General features: G+C 68.1%; 2 protein-coding genes across 15 annotated transcripts; both read right to left on the reverse strand.

Annotated features, from left to right (window-relative positions):
• Positions 1–166: 166 nt before the first annotated feature.
• SLC25A22 (solute carrier family 25 member 22) lies at positions 167–7643 on the reverse strand. 13 transcript variants are annotated; one of them, XR_013961621.1, is made up of 12 exons: positions 7548–7638; positions 5008–5090; positions 4679–4800; positions 4449–4574; positions 4176–4231; positions 3130–3220; positions 2425–2543; positions 2135–2309; positions 1884–2038; positions 1716–1791; positions 827–1642; positions 167–609 (listed from the first exon to the last, which is right to left on the reverse strand). XR_013961621.1 is itself a non-coding variant. In XM_080687717.1 (11 exons), exons 3-11 carry the CDS (start codon positions 4696–4698, stop codon positions 1489–1491), a joined length of 972 nt encoding a protein of 323 aa, XP_080543843.1. In that variant the 5' UTR covers positions 4699–4805; positions 5016–5090; positions 7548–7638; the 3' UTR covers positions 167–1488. The 13 variants fall into 13 exon arrangements, 9 of the variants coding, with proteins under 9 accessions (XP_080543843.1, XP_080543837.1, XP_080543841.1 ...); XR_013961622.1 differs by lacking the exon at positions 7548–7638 and adding an exon at positions 5660–5692 and having other exon boundaries at positions 4679–4805; positions 5028–5090; XR_013961623.1 differs by lacking the exon at positions 7548–7638 and adding an exon at positions 5660–5692 and having other exon boundaries at positions 4679–4805.
• A 426-nt stretch (positions 7644–8069) lies between these two features.
• On the reverse strand, positions 8070–13534 carry PIDD1 (p53-induced death domain protein 1). Of its 2 annotated transcripts, XM_080643056.1 has the most exons (16): positions 13462–13534; positions 12501–12880; positions 11657–12070; positions 11250–11459; positions 11115–11169; positions 10768–10969; positions 10544–10669; positions 10260–10439; positions 10036–10183; positions 9813–9948; positions 9583–9733; positions 9380–9503; positions 9191–9309; positions 8995–9108; positions 8698–8903; positions 8070–8463 (listed from the first exon to the last, which is right to left on the reverse strand). In XM_080643056.1, the coding sequence occupies exons 2-16, from the start codon at positions 12802–12804 to the stop codon at positions 8205–8207; spliced, it is 2748 nt and encodes a 915-aa protein (XP_080499182.1). In that variant the 5' UTR covers positions 12805–12880; positions 13462–13534; the 3' UTR covers positions 8070–8204. The 2 variants fall into 2 exon arrangements, with proteins under 2 accessions (XP_080499182.1, XP_080499183.1); XM_080643057.1 differs by lacking the exon at positions 11250–11459 and having other exon boundaries at positions 8076–8463.
• Between the last annotated feature and the right edge of the window lie 1725 nt (positions 13535–15259).

Below are 15259 nucleotides of genomic sequence, written 5' to 3' on the forward strand. Positions count from 1 at the left end.
CTGCGAGGGACTCAGGCTGGCCTCCCCACACCCCAACCCAGACAGCCGGGAGTCAGCCAACGTGCCCGTCAGTGAGTGGGCTCGGGACCCCGGCCTGCAGGGGGAGCCAGTTATAGGGGCTCCCCCCCCCACCACCACCCCCTAACAGAGACTCAGAGAGGAGGCATCTACTTAGAATATTTATTTATCTTCTTACATGACAAGACACAAAAAGTCACTTCTTGAAACTCCTCAAAAGAAAAAAAATATAAATCTGTCAGCAGCAGCAGCAGCTTCCAAGGTACAACAGATGTGATGGGTACAACCGTGAACTGGGGGCCAGGCCTCAGCCCCAGGTAGTGTCGCTGGAAAGGGGCCTCCTCAGAGGGGCCTGGGTGGTGGGGGACACAGCACCAGCACGATCACCCGGCAGGGGTGGCAGGGCGGGCGCCTGCCTCAATTCACAATGGGGACGGGTCTGGACAGCGGGGGGATGAGGCTGGAGAGGGTGGTGGGGGCCTGATGCAGAGGCCCAGAGAGCAGGGTGGCCTGGACGGCAGCTCTTGGCCCCCACCCCTGCAAACAAAGCAGGTGCCCCTGGCTCCATACTGGTCATGCTTGCCCTTCCCACTGGCCAAGGTCAGACCTGGGGTGCAGGTCTCAGAAGAGGGGTCAGCTGCAGGAGCAGCAAGAGGAGCTGGGCTAGAAAAGCAACTTCTGGACAGGGTCTGCGGGGGCATAGGTTTACACAGCGCGCGCGCGCATACACACACACACACACACACACACACGTGCACGTGCACGCACACGCTGCCTGGCCATGTGGGAAGGGCAGCGGCTCTCCCACATGCACACAGACCTTTCACACACTCTGGGCCCCCAGTCTGGCGTGGGGCAGAGCGGCCCACCCGGAGGATGGTTGGGTCCCACAGTTAGGGGTGGCGTTTCCCTGGGAGTCAGGACTCAGTGTGAACCCCCGCCTGCCTGGGATTCCTGGCTCAAGATGGGGGGCAGGAGACCCCGATTCTCCTGCGAGGCTGGCCGAGGTGAGAGCAGCAGTGGGGAGGCTGGACCGATGGACGGACAGAGGGCTGGACGGAGCCACTTGTGCTCAGCAAGTTAATAAATAGGTTTGTGCAGCCTCCCCGAAGGGGCTGCGCCTTGGGGACGGGCCGGTAGCCTGGAGGGGAGGGTCCACGCTGCCCAGCCCTCACCTGGGAGCCCCAGCTCAGAGACCAGCTCTGTCCCTGGGGGTGCCCAGGCCAGGGTGGAGCTGGGGCAGGGCTGGCTCTGGGAATGTGAAGATCTCTGTGACTTCTACGTAAATAACACATTGATCCCAGTGATGTGCAGGCAGGACCCCTCAGGTCTGTATGTGGACGCTGCACCCCTCCTTCTACCCCCACCCACACGGGGAGGGGCAGAGAGACGTTCCCCTGCTTGGTCCTGGGCGGGCCGCCCAGCCCCAGGCCCTCTCTAGTCCTGCGGGTGTGGGGAGGGGGGGCAGGCTCAGGGCTGGGGGTTCTGCAGCAGCCCCAGCAGGGTCTCCCCGATGCCCAGGAAGTAGACCACCTGAGCAATGCCAAACAGTGGGGCGATGACCAGGGCGCGGCAGTAGGCCCCCTTCAGAAAGGCGGAGGGACCCTCATTTCGCAAGATCTTCCTGTGGAGAAGGGGGGGGCGGTCAGAGCCGGGGCCAGCCTCCCCTGCACCCCCCGCCGAGGGGCCTCCCCCACCTGGCGCAGTCCAGGAAGCCGGAATAGGTATCTTCATTGACCCCTCGCTGGAGCGACTGCAGGCGAGTCTTCACCACTGCAGGGAGGCGCAGGTCAGGGGGCTGCCCACCCCCACCCCCACCCCACCCCCACCCCCAGCCGGAGGGAGGCCCAGGGCCCCCTACTGACCATCACAAGGGTTGACAGCCACGGCGGCCGTGCTGCCAGCCACACAGCCGGCCAGGAAGGACACGTAGAAGGGGGACTTCTCCTCGGATGCGGACTGGCCCAGCTGGTTCAGGTTGGCAAAGAGGGGGAAGTAGACGATGGAGAAGGGGACATCCCTGCAGGGGGGGTGGTGGTGGTGGTGACTGGAGGTGCGGGGTGGGCGGCCCGCCCTCTACCCTCCTCCCTCCTCCCGCCTTCCCCGACCTTCCCACCTGAGCAGCGTGGCCCCCAGTCCCTTGTAGAGGCCGGCAATGCCACGGCTCTGGAGCAGGTCACGGGTAAGCTGGGTGGCCGTGGGCCGGGGGGCGGCGGGGGCCTCCACTGAGGGCTGAGCGCCCCCCTGTGTGGAGAGCTGGGCCTGGGCAGCCAGGATCTTCTTCTGGGCGGCTGGGGAGAAAGAGGGAGGGAGGGCAGGCTGGCTCGCCCTCAAGGTGAGGGCAGGGACCGGGCCGGGCGGCGGCCCCACGCGGGGGCTGGGTCCCCTGCCCCCGGCCACACTCACCGATGCGGCCGGCGTCCTGGAGCTGGATCTTGAGCATCTCCATGGGGGTGGTCACGATGACCTGGCAGGTGCCGGCCCCACAGCCGGCCAGCATCTCCCTCAGCAGCGTCAGCTTCTGCCTGCGGGGGGCGGGGTGGGGGGTCACGGACAGAGTCCGAGGCCCTGCGGCCCCGGCAGCCGCCCCTGCGCCTGGGTGTGAAGGGGGACGGGAGCAGTGGAGGCAGAGGCAGCCCTGTGGGGGCACAGCACCCCTCGGCCTCAGACACCCCTCCAGGCCCTCCAGGCCCTCCAGCGCGGGCACCGAGCCCGGCAAACAGATGGCCCCGCCGCAGGAATCGGGAAGGGAGGCGGGGCCCTTCGGGCGCAAAGACAGATGGAGAAGCTGGGGGTCTCGAGTGCCCCAAGGGGTTACCCTTCCAGCCCACCCTCTGGGGACAGAGGAAAGCTGCTCAGCGCCCACAAATCCCAGCGATGGGGAAGCAGGCCGTGGCCCAGGGCCAAGGACCACGGGGGCTGGAGCAGCAGACTCAGCGCCTGCCTCACTCCTCCCAGTGCGGGGCGGGGGGGGGGGGGGGAGGACAAGGACGAGGAGGACGGGACACAAGAGGAGGAGGAGCGAGGCAGGGAGAGGAGGCCCTGCACGGCCAAGGTGGGGGCGGCAGGAGGGCACGCCTGTCCTCGGCCCGGAGGCACGGCCCCCCTCACCCGTCCTTGGAGAGGTGATGTCGGAAGAAGTCGTTGGCTGCCAGCTTAATGGCCTTCTCGGGGGTGACAAGGGTCAAGTTCACGGCGGCTCCTGTGGGCACATCATGTTGGGGAGGCTCTCAGCCAGCACTTGCTTCCCAGTTGGCAGAGCCTTACCCCAGTCAATCCTTGGCCGCCGCCTCCTGCCCTCTCACCCACATTGGTGCCAGGCAGGGCGGGGACCAGGCAGGGACAGGGCAGTGCTACCTCCTCCAGGCACTCTGCTCGCTCTCCCCCAAATAACCCTCCCGTTCCCGCCAGGTGGGCGCCCTGAGGAACACCTCCTGGGGGACCGAGGGGGCTCCCTCTGGCCAGGGCGCTGGGTAAGAGGGCACACACGGACGAGGCTGAATCTAGCCCGTGGGCTGGAGCCGGGGGCAGCGGCAAGCCCTCCTGCAGTCAGGGCTCAGGGCTGCACAGCCGCTGGGGAAATCCAGGCTTGGGGATTGTCTAAGCTGCTTTGCAGGACTTCACACCCCCCCCCCCCCGTTTTCCAGCACAGACAGGGCCCTGCTGCTCTCAGAAGGCAGGGGGTGCCCAGCTGGCGTGGCTCAGTGGCTGCGCATCACAGTTTGATTGTGGTCAGGGCACGTGCCCAGGCTCGATCCCGTGTGGAGCGCGCAGGAGGCAGCCGATCCATGGTTCTCTCTCCTCACTGATGTCTCTCTCCCCCTTCCTCTTTGAAGTCAATAAAAAAATGTATTTTTTAAAAGGGGGCAGGAAGGAGGCTGTAGCCAGTGGTAGAAACACGCGTCCTGCCATGCCAGGCGCTGGCAGTGCGTGGGGGTGGAGTGACAGGAAGGGTGCATGCTGAGAATTGCCCCTCTCCGGGTCCCACCTGTCACCCAACGCCGGGGACTCCAGCACCAGGGCCAGCTGATGGCCCCTGTGCAGTGGCAGCGGCCCCATGGCCCCGAGAGTCCACACGCACACAGCCCAGGCCCGCCCCCTCCCTCCCACCCCGCCCCCTCCCTCCCACCCCGCCCCCTCCCCACCCAGAGCCTCACCGCGGTACATGCCGAAGTACCCCTCGGAGCGGATGGTCTTGATGAGGCAGTCAGACCTGCGGCCAAGGAGTGGTGAGCTGGGCGCAAGCCGGGGGCGCAGCGATGGCTCCAGCCCTGCCCAGGTGGCAGCACCCCCAGGCCTGTCCTCTCTTCAGTGTCCCCTTTGGTTAAACAGGGTGGGGGCCCCAGGAGTGGAGCTCAGCAGTCCGCACCCCCCTGCCCCCCCCCCCCCCCCCCGCACGGCGCCAGGCCCACGGCCGCCGGCGCACTCACATGCTGGTGTACATGCGCTGGCCATTCTGCTGGTTCTGCAGCCTCGTCTTGGCCAGGTCGATGGGGAACACGCAGGTGACCCCGATCAGCCCAGCGATGCCGCCATTGATGAGCTTGGCTGGGAGACTGTGGGCGGAGGGCGTGTCAGGCCCTGCCGGCCTCCGGGGCCACAGGGCAGGGGGCAGGGAGCAAGGGGAGGGGGGCCCCAGCGGCCGCAGGCGCGTTCCCACCTGATCTGCTTATCAGCCATTGAACCGGCGCGCACCCCGGGGAGGCGGAGTCCAGGTGGTGGAGGGGGGGAGTGGCAGGTGGGACCGACGTCCGCCACTTGCTGGGAATCTCAAACCCCCTTCTGTCCTAGAAGGAAGAGGGGGCTGGAATCGGCGGGTGGGACGGACCCCCAGGCACCCCCAACCCCTCCACGCCTCACGAGGGGCACCAGGCGCCTCCCCACCACCACCCAGGCTGGGGCACCCATGTGTCTTGGGGTGCAGCATTGGGGGAGGTGCCGGGCATGCAGACTCCCCTCAAGGCCCCCCACGGCGTGTCCCGCCGGCACCTCCTCACGTTCGCGCTCACGTGCACACAGAGCGCCGTCTTTAAAGGGCCAGCGCCTGGGTGGGGGGGCGGCAGCAGCAGAGGCTGGAAGGAAGGGGACAGTTTCCGGCCGGGTCAGCCACCTCTACCCAGGACTGGGCTGCGGCTACCCCTCCCCCCCCCCGAATCCGTGAGCAGAGAAAGGGGTTGGAGTCTCCCCCCAAGGACCCCCCATGCTGGACCCTCAGACCTCCTTCTTAGGGGAAGCACCATTCCCACCCACACCGAGCCCTGCCCCCACCCTCCTCTCCACCCTCCCAGGAATTTCATTCCCAGACACACACCCCAGAACCCATCGACCAGGGTGTGTGGGGCAAAGGGGGGGGGGCGGCTGGCTGACCTCCCCACATCCGCTCTACGGTGGGGGAAACGGGGGCCCCCCTCACTGGGGGCAGGACTCCGGAGCCAGCGCAGCCCCGGCCTCCCCTGGGGGCACAGCCAACAAGCCTGAGCTGTCACCCACAGGGCTGCCACCGCCGCCAGCTGGCTCACACCCGGGGTCCCTCCGAGGGCTGCTGACCTTCACCTTGGCTTGCCCAGGTCAGGCTGCCCTGCCCACCCCGCAGGCCCTCCGCCCCCGCCGTCCCGCCCCCGCCTCCCGGCCGTCCGCTCACCGAGGTGCAGCGCTCTCCTCTGGGGCTACAGCCGCGGCGGAGGAGCCCTAGCGGCGAGGGAGGTGCCGGCGGCGGGGATTGGTCTCCGGGCGGGGCGGGGAGGGGCGGGGGGGGGGGACTTTCTCTTTCACTTTGGGCGTGAGGCTCCCTGCAGCGGCGGCGAAGGGATGAGAAGGGGTGTGACAGCGCCTCCGGCAGCCTCAGCCCACAGGGCAGTGGGTCTGGCCCAGGCTGACCAGGTCGATCCAGGACACCGGCCCACAGGGAGGGATGCCTGCCCCTGGCCACGGAGCCCCCGCTGCCTTGTGGGTTCCGGCCTGCAGCCTGGCTCTGCCTCGAGCCCTGGTTCCCGGAGGACGGGGCTCTGTGCTCAGGCCCCCGTGGGCCTCTGTGGGGAACGGGTGCTGTGGGGTGGAGATGGGACTGTGGGACCTGTGTGTCCACTTGGGGAAGGTGCATGTCGGGGAGACCTAGCCCTGGGCGCAGGGAGACGCTCCTGTCCACTGGAAAGGCGGGGAGGGAGTGGCTGGGTCTCAGGGGCCACTGGCTGCCACCCACAGGCCTGCTCACCTGGCACTCCCAGAGCCCTCTGCCCTGCCAAGTCCCCCTCCCCCCCCCCCCAGCTCACACCCCCAGGGCCTCTGCCTGGGACCTGCTTCTCTGGGCCCAGCACACCAAGAAGTCGGCCCTCTGAACTTCAACCTGACCCCTCCCTCCCCCCCTCCAGGTACATTGGTCACAGCCAGCTCTCCTTCCTGCCCCCGGACCCAGGGAGCAGGGGCCGCACCCCAGGGCCCAGGCCTAGCACCGCCCTCTGAGGACTGAGGGAACCCTGCCTCCTGGGCATCACCTGGCTGGGGCGCCTAGATGATGGGGATCCCGCAATCCAGACGGACTGTCTAAGGGGGGGGGGGAGAGGCAGGCCCAGAAGCCAGGGACCCCAAGCCCAAGAAGACAGCCCTGGGGTCCCCCCCCACCACCACCACACAGCAGGGCAGTCAGACAGCAGTGCGTGAGTGGGCTCTGTCTGGGGAGAACTGGAGAGGGATCCTCTGACTCTGAACCCCCCTTTTCTGTCCTCACTCCGTGGAGGGCCCTGCCCTGGGTCCCATGTTGCCATAGAAACTGGGCAGCCCCAGCCAAGCTCAGAATTCCAACTCGAGGCCCAGGACTGGCAGCCTTGACTGTCCGCCCCTCTGTGCCCACAGCCAGGCGAGCAGCTCAGGGCAGCAAACAGGCCATGCCGCTGCTTCCAGGCGCCCCGGGTAAACGCCCACAAATGACGCCGCTGACCCCCCCACCCCCACCCCCACGCCCCAGACAGGCGATGGGGCTGAGGGTCGGAGTCTGGAACTGGCCCCTCGTTCCCCATCCCACCTGCCCCGGTCTCCCGACCCACAAGAGGCGCTTTCTGTTCCGCCGGCTAGAGCGGCGCCACCCCGCGGACAGAGGAGGCGTGGGTGGGGGCTGCGCGATCCGCTCAGGGGCCGGCTCAACTCCCGGTCCTGATGGACAGGTCCGAACCGGGCCTGGAGCCAGAGCCGGGCTGTCCCCCGCTAGGCGATGGCGACTCCAGCCACGCACGTGTCCACACACGTCCGGCGTATTCCCACGAGTGATCCCCCCGCGCGGCCTGACCTCGGGGCTCCGGCCCCAGGCAACCAGCCCGCAGGGACACGTGTGCGCGGGGAGCGCGCCCGTCACCGCTCGGGGCCGAGCACGGCCTCCCACACCCGGCGGCGGGGATCCGAGCATCGCCGGCCGGGGTCCCCCACAGCCGCCTTGTCCCACCAGTTGTCACCTCCCCGGGCCGACTTCGGCGCCCCTCGCCCCCGCAGCCGGACCGCACCGGAGTGGGCTCCGTCCAGGGAGCGGCCGGGGCACTCACCGCGCTCCGCCGCCGCCGCGCCGCGCTCGCCTCCCCGCCTGCGGTGCGCCCCGCTGCAGAAGTGCGTCCGCTCGGCGCGCTCCGCCCCCGGCCCTCGGAGCACACGGGCTCCGGCTCCCCCTCGCGGCCGGCGTGGCCACTGCACCCTGGCCGACCCCGTGGCCTCTACCCGGCGCCCCTCCTGGGCGGGACCCAGGGAGTAGCCCTGCGGGACCAGCCGGCGGCCCGCAGCGCTGGGAAAGGGTGTCCTGCGGGAGGAGCGATGGCACCACACAGGGCTCGAGGGGCTGGGCCGCATCAGCCAACGAGGCGGGTGCACAAGCCCGCACACAGGTGACTTTGTATCCAAGATGCTGCAAACGTCACTTTGTAGCCGCGGCTCCTCTCCCTCCCAGGAAGTCCGGGACGCACAGGAGGTGCTGGGCGTGTGCCAGGGGCAGGACCAAGGTCACCGGAGGCCCCTGCCCCGCCCCCCAGCGGCGGCCGGCCCTCTGATCCCCACCCAACAAACCAAAGCTCTGAGACAGCAGCCAGACATGGGTGTTTGTTGCACACGGAGGAGGTCACTGTCCCCACACACAGGGAAGACTTGGAGGTGGGGACCTCTGAGCCCGGCCACAGCACACGTGGGGCCAGGCCAGAGTGGGCGGGGTCAGTCTAGGCCTGGGCAGGCTCTGGGGACTGTGAGGCCGAAGGCCCAGGGGGGGCAAGGTCCCTGGGGGCCAGGCTTGTGCGACGGATGCCATCCTGATACTTGTGGCGGCCGAGCTCCAGGATAGCCCGCACCTCTTCCGCCACATCCCGCCGGTCACTCTGCTCCAGGGCCTGCACGAGGCACCCCACTGCCCCTGGCTGCCCAGCCTGGCGCTCGGCCCAAGAGAACAGCATGTGACGGATCTGTGCGTCCAGGTCGTCCCTGGGGAGAAGGGGGCTCAGTGACTGAGGGGCCCACCCAGGACTACCTACCACACCCCCCCTGGGCCGGCTTCCTGCTCCCTGCGCCAGGTGTGGCCAGACCATCCCTTTCGGTCTGTTTGCCCTGCGCCCCCCGTCCCCGAAGGCACTTCAGCAGCCTCAGTGGGGCCTCCCGGCAGTAGGGGCCCAGGCCTGAGGCTGGCCGAGCGGCAGCCGGAGGCCAACAGGCACCCACCGGAATTCATGCCGGATGCGCTGCAGCTCCCGGTAGGACAGGCCCAGGTGCAGGGCCACAGCCGGCCAGTCCGGACCCAGGCGCCCGGCCAGATTCAGCAGGTTGCTCTGGGTCAGGAAGCCGGTCTCAGCATCGCCCAGGTTCAGAGGTGCCAGGGAGAGGCTGGCTCCCTGCCCCGGGCCCGGGCCCTCAGACCTGCGCAGTCTCTGTGGGGAGGGGTGGACGCAGTGAGCCCTGGCCTCTGCCCCAGGCCCAGCCCTGCCCCTTCACCCCTCCTCTCCCCACCCCAGGCCACACCGGCAGCTTGATGGGCAGAGTGGCCATCCACAGGGCGTCCGCGCCCTTCCTCTGCCGGGCCGCCTCCGCCTCCTCGGGCACCTCCTCAGGCACGGCTCCCCGATAGAAGGACACCTGGGGCAGGAGACAGGGTTCAGTGCCCCGGCCTCGAGGCAGCCCGGGCAGGCAGCCTGGGGGCCCCACCCCATGGGCCCACCTGGCCCCTCACGGCCTGAGCCTGCCGGTCCAGGGCGGTGGTCACGTACACCTCCTTCAGGTTCTTCAGGTGCGAGTAGAAGACGAAGCACACGCGGCCCTGCACGCAGTCCGGGCGGTCTGCGGGTGGGGGCGGGTCAGCAGGGAGTCCGGGGCGGACCCGGGGCCCACCTGCAGGGCCGGGGCCTACCCGCATCCACATCGATGCCTCTCTCAAAGGCAGCAAAGAATTTCTCGCCTTCGAACATCTCCACCGTGTCCGAGGGCTCAGGGCCGCGGTACCGCTCCAGCAGCCGCCGCAGGGTGGCGTCCACCTGGGGGGCACCCACGGGCTCAGAGCCCACCCCCGGCCCCACCCCCACGTCCCCGGGCCTCCCGGCCCCCGGCTCCCACCTTGTTGCGGGGCAGGCACTGGAGCAGGACCTGCTCGGGGTCCCTGCGCCGCTGCAGCGCGATGAGGTTCACGCGGTGCAGCCGCAGCCGCTCCCAGGCCTTCTGCGCCAGGCCCCCCACGCAGGTCTTGGTGGTGTACCAGAGCCAGTACCTGGGGGGGCTGGGGTGAGGCGGGGCTGCGCGTGCAGAGGACGGGGGAGGGGGCTGCGGAAGCCGGAGGGGCCACTGACCAGGAGAAGTGTGTGACCTGGAAGCGCGCGTACAGGTGGGTGAGCTCCAGGGCCACCTGAGCCGTGATGTCATCCCAGGTGGCTGCAGGGGGGGCCCGGTACAGCAGGTGCAGGCGGGAGCGGTCCAGACTCAGGCCTGCGGGAGGGAGGGCCGCGGGCTGAGGCTCCCCGCAGGGCCGCCCCTTCTGGCCGCCAGTCCGGGCCACAGGGCCACCTCGCTCACCTGTGACGCCGGGGGGCAGAGGCAGCTGCACGGTGACGGGCCGGAGGAAGCTGGAGGGGCCGCTCTGGGAGAGGCACAGCAGGGGGCTCACCGCCGCCTGGGGCTCCCCCAGCAGCGCCCGCAGCTCTCTGCCAGCCATGCGCACCACCTAGGCAGACAGGCCGCCTGAACACCCCCCGTGTGTGAGGCACCCCGGCCACCCCCGGCGGCTGCCCTGTCGGTACCTGCATTCGGACTGGACGAGGCTCCTCGGTGGCTCCAGGGGGGAATGTGACCTTGACCCCCGGATGCCCCGAGGACCACAGCAATGTCCCCTCTGGTGGCACCAGGCAGGCGTTGGACACGGGGCGTGAAACCACAAGGAACCACGAGAAGTGGGGCACCTGGCAGTGAGCCCAGAGCCGCTGGGCATGGGGATGGGGTCAGAGGGGACAGGGTCAGAGGGGAGTCAGGTCCTGGAGGACCCCCCCACCCCCCCGCTCCTCCCCGGCAGGCTGGGCAGCCTCACCTTCGGTGCCTCCTCCTCCAGGCGGGTCTCCAGGTCGGTCCAGCTGTCCTCGCTCAGGGTCCTCACCACCACCTCACGGCAGCGTCGGGCCCGTGGGGGCACAAAGAGCAGCCACAGGCCCACCTCCTGCCGGGCACGGGGTGAGCATGAAGGCCACACCTGGCCGCCCCACCTACGCCCCGCCCCCCGCTGGCCGCCCCATCTGCCCCCCGCCCCGGCCGTGCCTGCTGGAAGGCCAGCCCGTGGGGCTGCAGCTCCAGGACCCCGCTGAGCAGCGAGTCATGGGGGCCCAGGGGCACGAGGCGCGGCTCCGGCAGCCACAGGCGGTAGCGGATGGTGACCGAGGTGGCAGTGGCCCCGGCGGGGAACTGCAGGCGGACCCCGCAGGCCAGGGTCACAGAGCAGCCTTGGGGGGTCACGAGGAAACTGCGTGAGAACAGGGTAGGAGGCATCAGGTCAGACCCGGAGGGGCTTCAGGTCTGAGCCTGGCCCCTGGGGGCCTCTGGGAGACCCCAGAGCACGGGTCAGGTGTCCGGCTGCTCCTCTGGCCCCACCCTCCCCCATCACACACCTGTCCAGCTCTGAAGTCAGGAGCAGTCTGGGCATTCCCGGGACCGCAGGTGACCCTGTGGAAGGACAGCCGTGAGGATGGGGACGGACGGCCCGTGTCCCGTCTGTAGTCTGCCCTCCCCAGCGACGAGTCTACCTGGGGGGCTGGGGGAGTCTGGCAGGGCCTCGCCCAGGGGGTTCCCCTGCAGGCGTACAAAGGGGGCGTCCAGCAGCTCGGGGGGCACTTCCCGGAGCCGGTTGTCCCTCAGGTCCAGCCGGACGAGCAGCGGGAGGCGGGCCAGGCCAGCGGGCACCGAGACCAGGAGGTTGCTGTGCAGGACAAGGAGCTGCAAGGAACGCAGCCCCGCTGTGGGCAGGCGCTGCTTAGGGCCAGAGAAGGACCTCTCCGCAACCCCCCCACCCCCCGCCCCTAGCGCCAGGCCAGGCCTGGGAGTGCAGGGTCCCGGCCCGCGGAGGCTGACAGGGGCTGATGAGTGGAGGCCAGGCGGTGCCTGGGGGCATGCCCTGCAGTCCCGAGCGCCCAGGAGGCAAGGCGGTACTCACCCAGGGAGGCCGGGAGGCTCTGCAGCCGGTTGGAGGCCAGATTGAGCTCCTGGAGGCTGCTCAGGCCGCCGACCTCAGGGGGCAGAGCGTCCAGGCGGTTCTCGGAGAGGTCCAGGCGCTGGAGGGCGGACAGGGCTCCCAGCGCCCCAGGCAGCGCCCGCAGGTGGTTGTGGGTCACGGACAGGAAGGTGAGGGCCGAGAGGGCCCCCAGGGCCTCAGGCAGCTCTGAGAGGCGGTTGTGAGAGAGCAGGAGGGCACGCAGGTGGCACATGTGCGGGATGCAGGCGGGCAGTGTCTCCAGGCGGTTAAAGCTCAGATCCAGGTGGGCCAAGCGCATCAGGCCGCTCAGGCTGGCGGGCAGCGTGGTCAGGGACCCCCGCAGGCAGGCGCCCAGCGCATCCCAGTGTTGCCCCCCTGGGAAGGTGAAAGGCGGGTGTGGCCCTCAGTCCCAGGTCCCAGCTTAGCCAGGGAGGGAGCTGCATGCAGGGGGCCAGGGCCTCCAGGTCTACCCAGCCGGACAAGGACAGACAGATGGAGTTGCTGGAGAGACACCAGCAGGTGGAGGGAGGCAGGGACGGGACTGAAGGCTCATCTCAGCCGGGAGCCATCACCCACGTCCTGCCCCATGAAAGCATGCACACTGCAGTCTGCCGGGGACCACCACCAGGCCGCTGCGGGGGCCGGGAGCTGGGGCGCAGCCTGTGTCCCGTTGGGAGAGGAGGGCTGCGTGTGCTGTACGGAGAACAGGGATGGGGCTGGGAATGGGGTTTACCTTTGAGGCCCAAGAAGCAGAGGCAGGAGCTAGAGATGGGGTGGGAGAGCGCTGGGACCAGGCGGGGCTCACCTTTGAGGACCAGGGAGCGGAGGTGCGGCAGGCTCTTCGGCACCTGAGCCAGGGCGGCCCCCAGCAGCCGGGGGTCTTCGTGGCCACTCAGCTGCAGGAACTCCACCCGCAGCAGCTGAGGGGGGTGCCGGGCACACAGGCGCAGCAGCCGGCGGCAGCCCCCGGGGTACAGGTCCAAGCTCAGGCGGTTCCCGGCGAGGAGAAGGGATGCCCCAGGACCCGCATCCGCAGCGTCTGCAGCATCTCCTGCAGCATCCTCTGCAGCAGCCGCCCGGGGCTCCGGCTCCTCCTCCACCGCGGCCATCGCCCACCGGCAGGCCTCGGGGGCCGGACATGTCCCAGCTTGCCAGGCAGGCCTGCCGAGGCAGGGCCCGGAGAGGCTGCGGAGTCAGGGTGAGGAGAGGGGAGGGGTGGGGCTGGACCCTCCTCCCGCTCAGTGGCATGGGGACTCTCTGGTTTGTTAACACACCAGCTCCTAGATCCCGGAGCCCAGGCTGGACAGATCTCAGATGAATGGAGGCCCAGGGCCGGAGGGCCGCAAGCAGTGTGGCCTGTGTGCAGAGGAGCCTGGGAACCTGCTTGCGGGGGGCAGGGCGGTGGGGAGTCTCTGGAAATTTGGACAAGGGACTCTAGAGCTGTCAGGTCATCCTGGCTGTCCCCTTCTGCCCCCGCCCCCCATGAGTCTCCTGGGTCCAGCCCCACCTCGCACCTTCTCGCAACAGCTTTGACAGGTCAGGACTGTCATCTACCACGTGGGGGCGGTGTCCCAGGCCACGGGCGATCGATCGTGCCCAAGTGTGTCAGAGAAGCGAACGTGAGAGAGGAGGCTGGGGTCTGAGCTGCTGCACCCCGCTCGCTGGCCCTTGGAGGGGTCTTCCCGCCCCGTCCAGTTCACACCTCGGGCGGCAGCGGAGAGCGCATGCTTCCCCCACCCCGCCGTTCCCGTTCCCGCCGCGCGTACCTGCGCTCCCTCCGGGCCGGCTCCGTGCGCTCTGCGCGCCCGGGCTCCCGCCGGCGCGTTTCCGGGCGGGCTGGGACTCCGGGCGCCGCCCCCTCTGGGCCCCGCCCCCGGGGTCCGCGGGCCACCGCCTGTGGGTCCCGTCCCGCCCCGCCCCGCCTGCCCGCGGCCCGCCTGCAGCCCTGGAGACGCGGACGCCGACCCCGTCTGCTTCGCGCCCGCCCAGCTGTCTCCAGCTTCCCTTGGCCCGCGTCCGGCGGTGCGTGCTGCGCGCCACCAAACCCGCCCTTTTCGAGGTCGCGGCTCCCGGCTCGCGCTGTGGGGCTGTGCGTTCCCGTCCCGGGTGTGAACAGGCTGGCCACGCGCAGGCGGACGGGCGTGGGGACTGACCGCACCTGCGGCCTCACAGGCACCCCCACCCCTCGCTCTGGGTGCCTGTCCTTCCGGCCAGCCGCGCCGGCTCTCAGCTTCCGTCACCCTCTCCATGGTGATCACTCTGGGCAGGGCCCCAGCAGGCTTCCCCACGGGCCTCCTCCTTCAACGTGTGTCTGCATCTCAGAAGGGAGGACAAGGAGGCTCCAAGAGGCCCGTTTGCCCAAGGCCACGGAGCTGGGGAGCGCCTGCCCCGCCCAGACCCTCAAACCAGAAGGCCTCCCACCTGCGCGCTCTCACCCACGAGTGGGTGCTCTGTAAAGGGACCGGTGAACACAGCCGGCTCTGCCTGTCCTGCCTCACATCACACCGTGTGCACCCTCCCCTCCACCTCCCAGCCGCCACCATCCTCCCAGCAGGATGGGCAGAAGCTGCCAGACCTCCATTCTCCCGGCTCCTGCCCACCCTCATTCAGTTCCCCAGAGCTTCCAGAAAAGCCTTTATAAAACCCAGTCACACGAAGGTTTAGCCCTAAAAAGGAAGGACATTCTGACACATGCTACAACGTGGGTAAACCTTGAGGATAGTATGTTGAGTGAAATAGGACCAACACAGCCCTAACCGGTGTGGCTCAGTGGATAGAGCGTCGGCCTGCGGACTGAAGGGTCCCAGGTTCGATTCCGGTCAAGGGCATGTACCTTGGTTACGGGCACATCCCCAGTAGGAGGTGTGCAGGAGGCAGCTGATCGATGTTTCTAACTCTCTATCCCTCTCCCTTCCTCTCTGTAAAAAAATCAATAAAATATATTTTTAAAAAAATAGCACCGACACAGAGGGACAAATACTGGGCAGTTACACTCACAGGAGGAGTCAGGTCCAGAGACAGCAAGTAAAATAATGAGCCACCGGAGCCGGGGAGTTTGGGAAAATGAGTAAGTTCTGGAGATGTCGGTGGTGATGGTTTTACAATGATGTGAATGTACCAAGTACCACGGAATTGTCTAATTAAAATGGTAAATTTTATGTATTATTTTCCACTTACGTCAATCAAGCAGCCCCACTGGAGTGGCTCAGTGGTTGGGCGTCGACCTGTGAACCAGGAGGTCATGGTTCCATTGCCGGTCAGGGCACATGCCCGGGTTGTGGGCTCGGTCCCTAGTGTGGGGTGTGCAGGAGGCAGCCAATCAGTGATGCTCCCTCATCATTGATGTCTCTCTCTCTCTCTCTCTCTCTCCCTTCCTCACTGAAATCAATAAAAAACATAATTTTTAAAAAATCAATCACATCATGCCACTTCGCTATTGATTGCAACGAAGGGCTATCCTTGCCAGGATGGTCTCCCCACTTGACCCCAATTGTGTGACCTTGAGCAAGAAAGTGTCCGTGCCTGACCTCCGGCAACGACGCCTAGGGCTGTTACAGAAAACCG

The sequence above is a fragment of the Plecotus auritus genome (genome assembly GCF_963455305.1).
Source record: "Plecotus auritus genome assembly, chromosome: 9".
NCBI lineage: Eukaryota > Metazoa > Chordata > Mammalia > Chiroptera > Vespertilionidae > Plecotus > Plecotus auritus.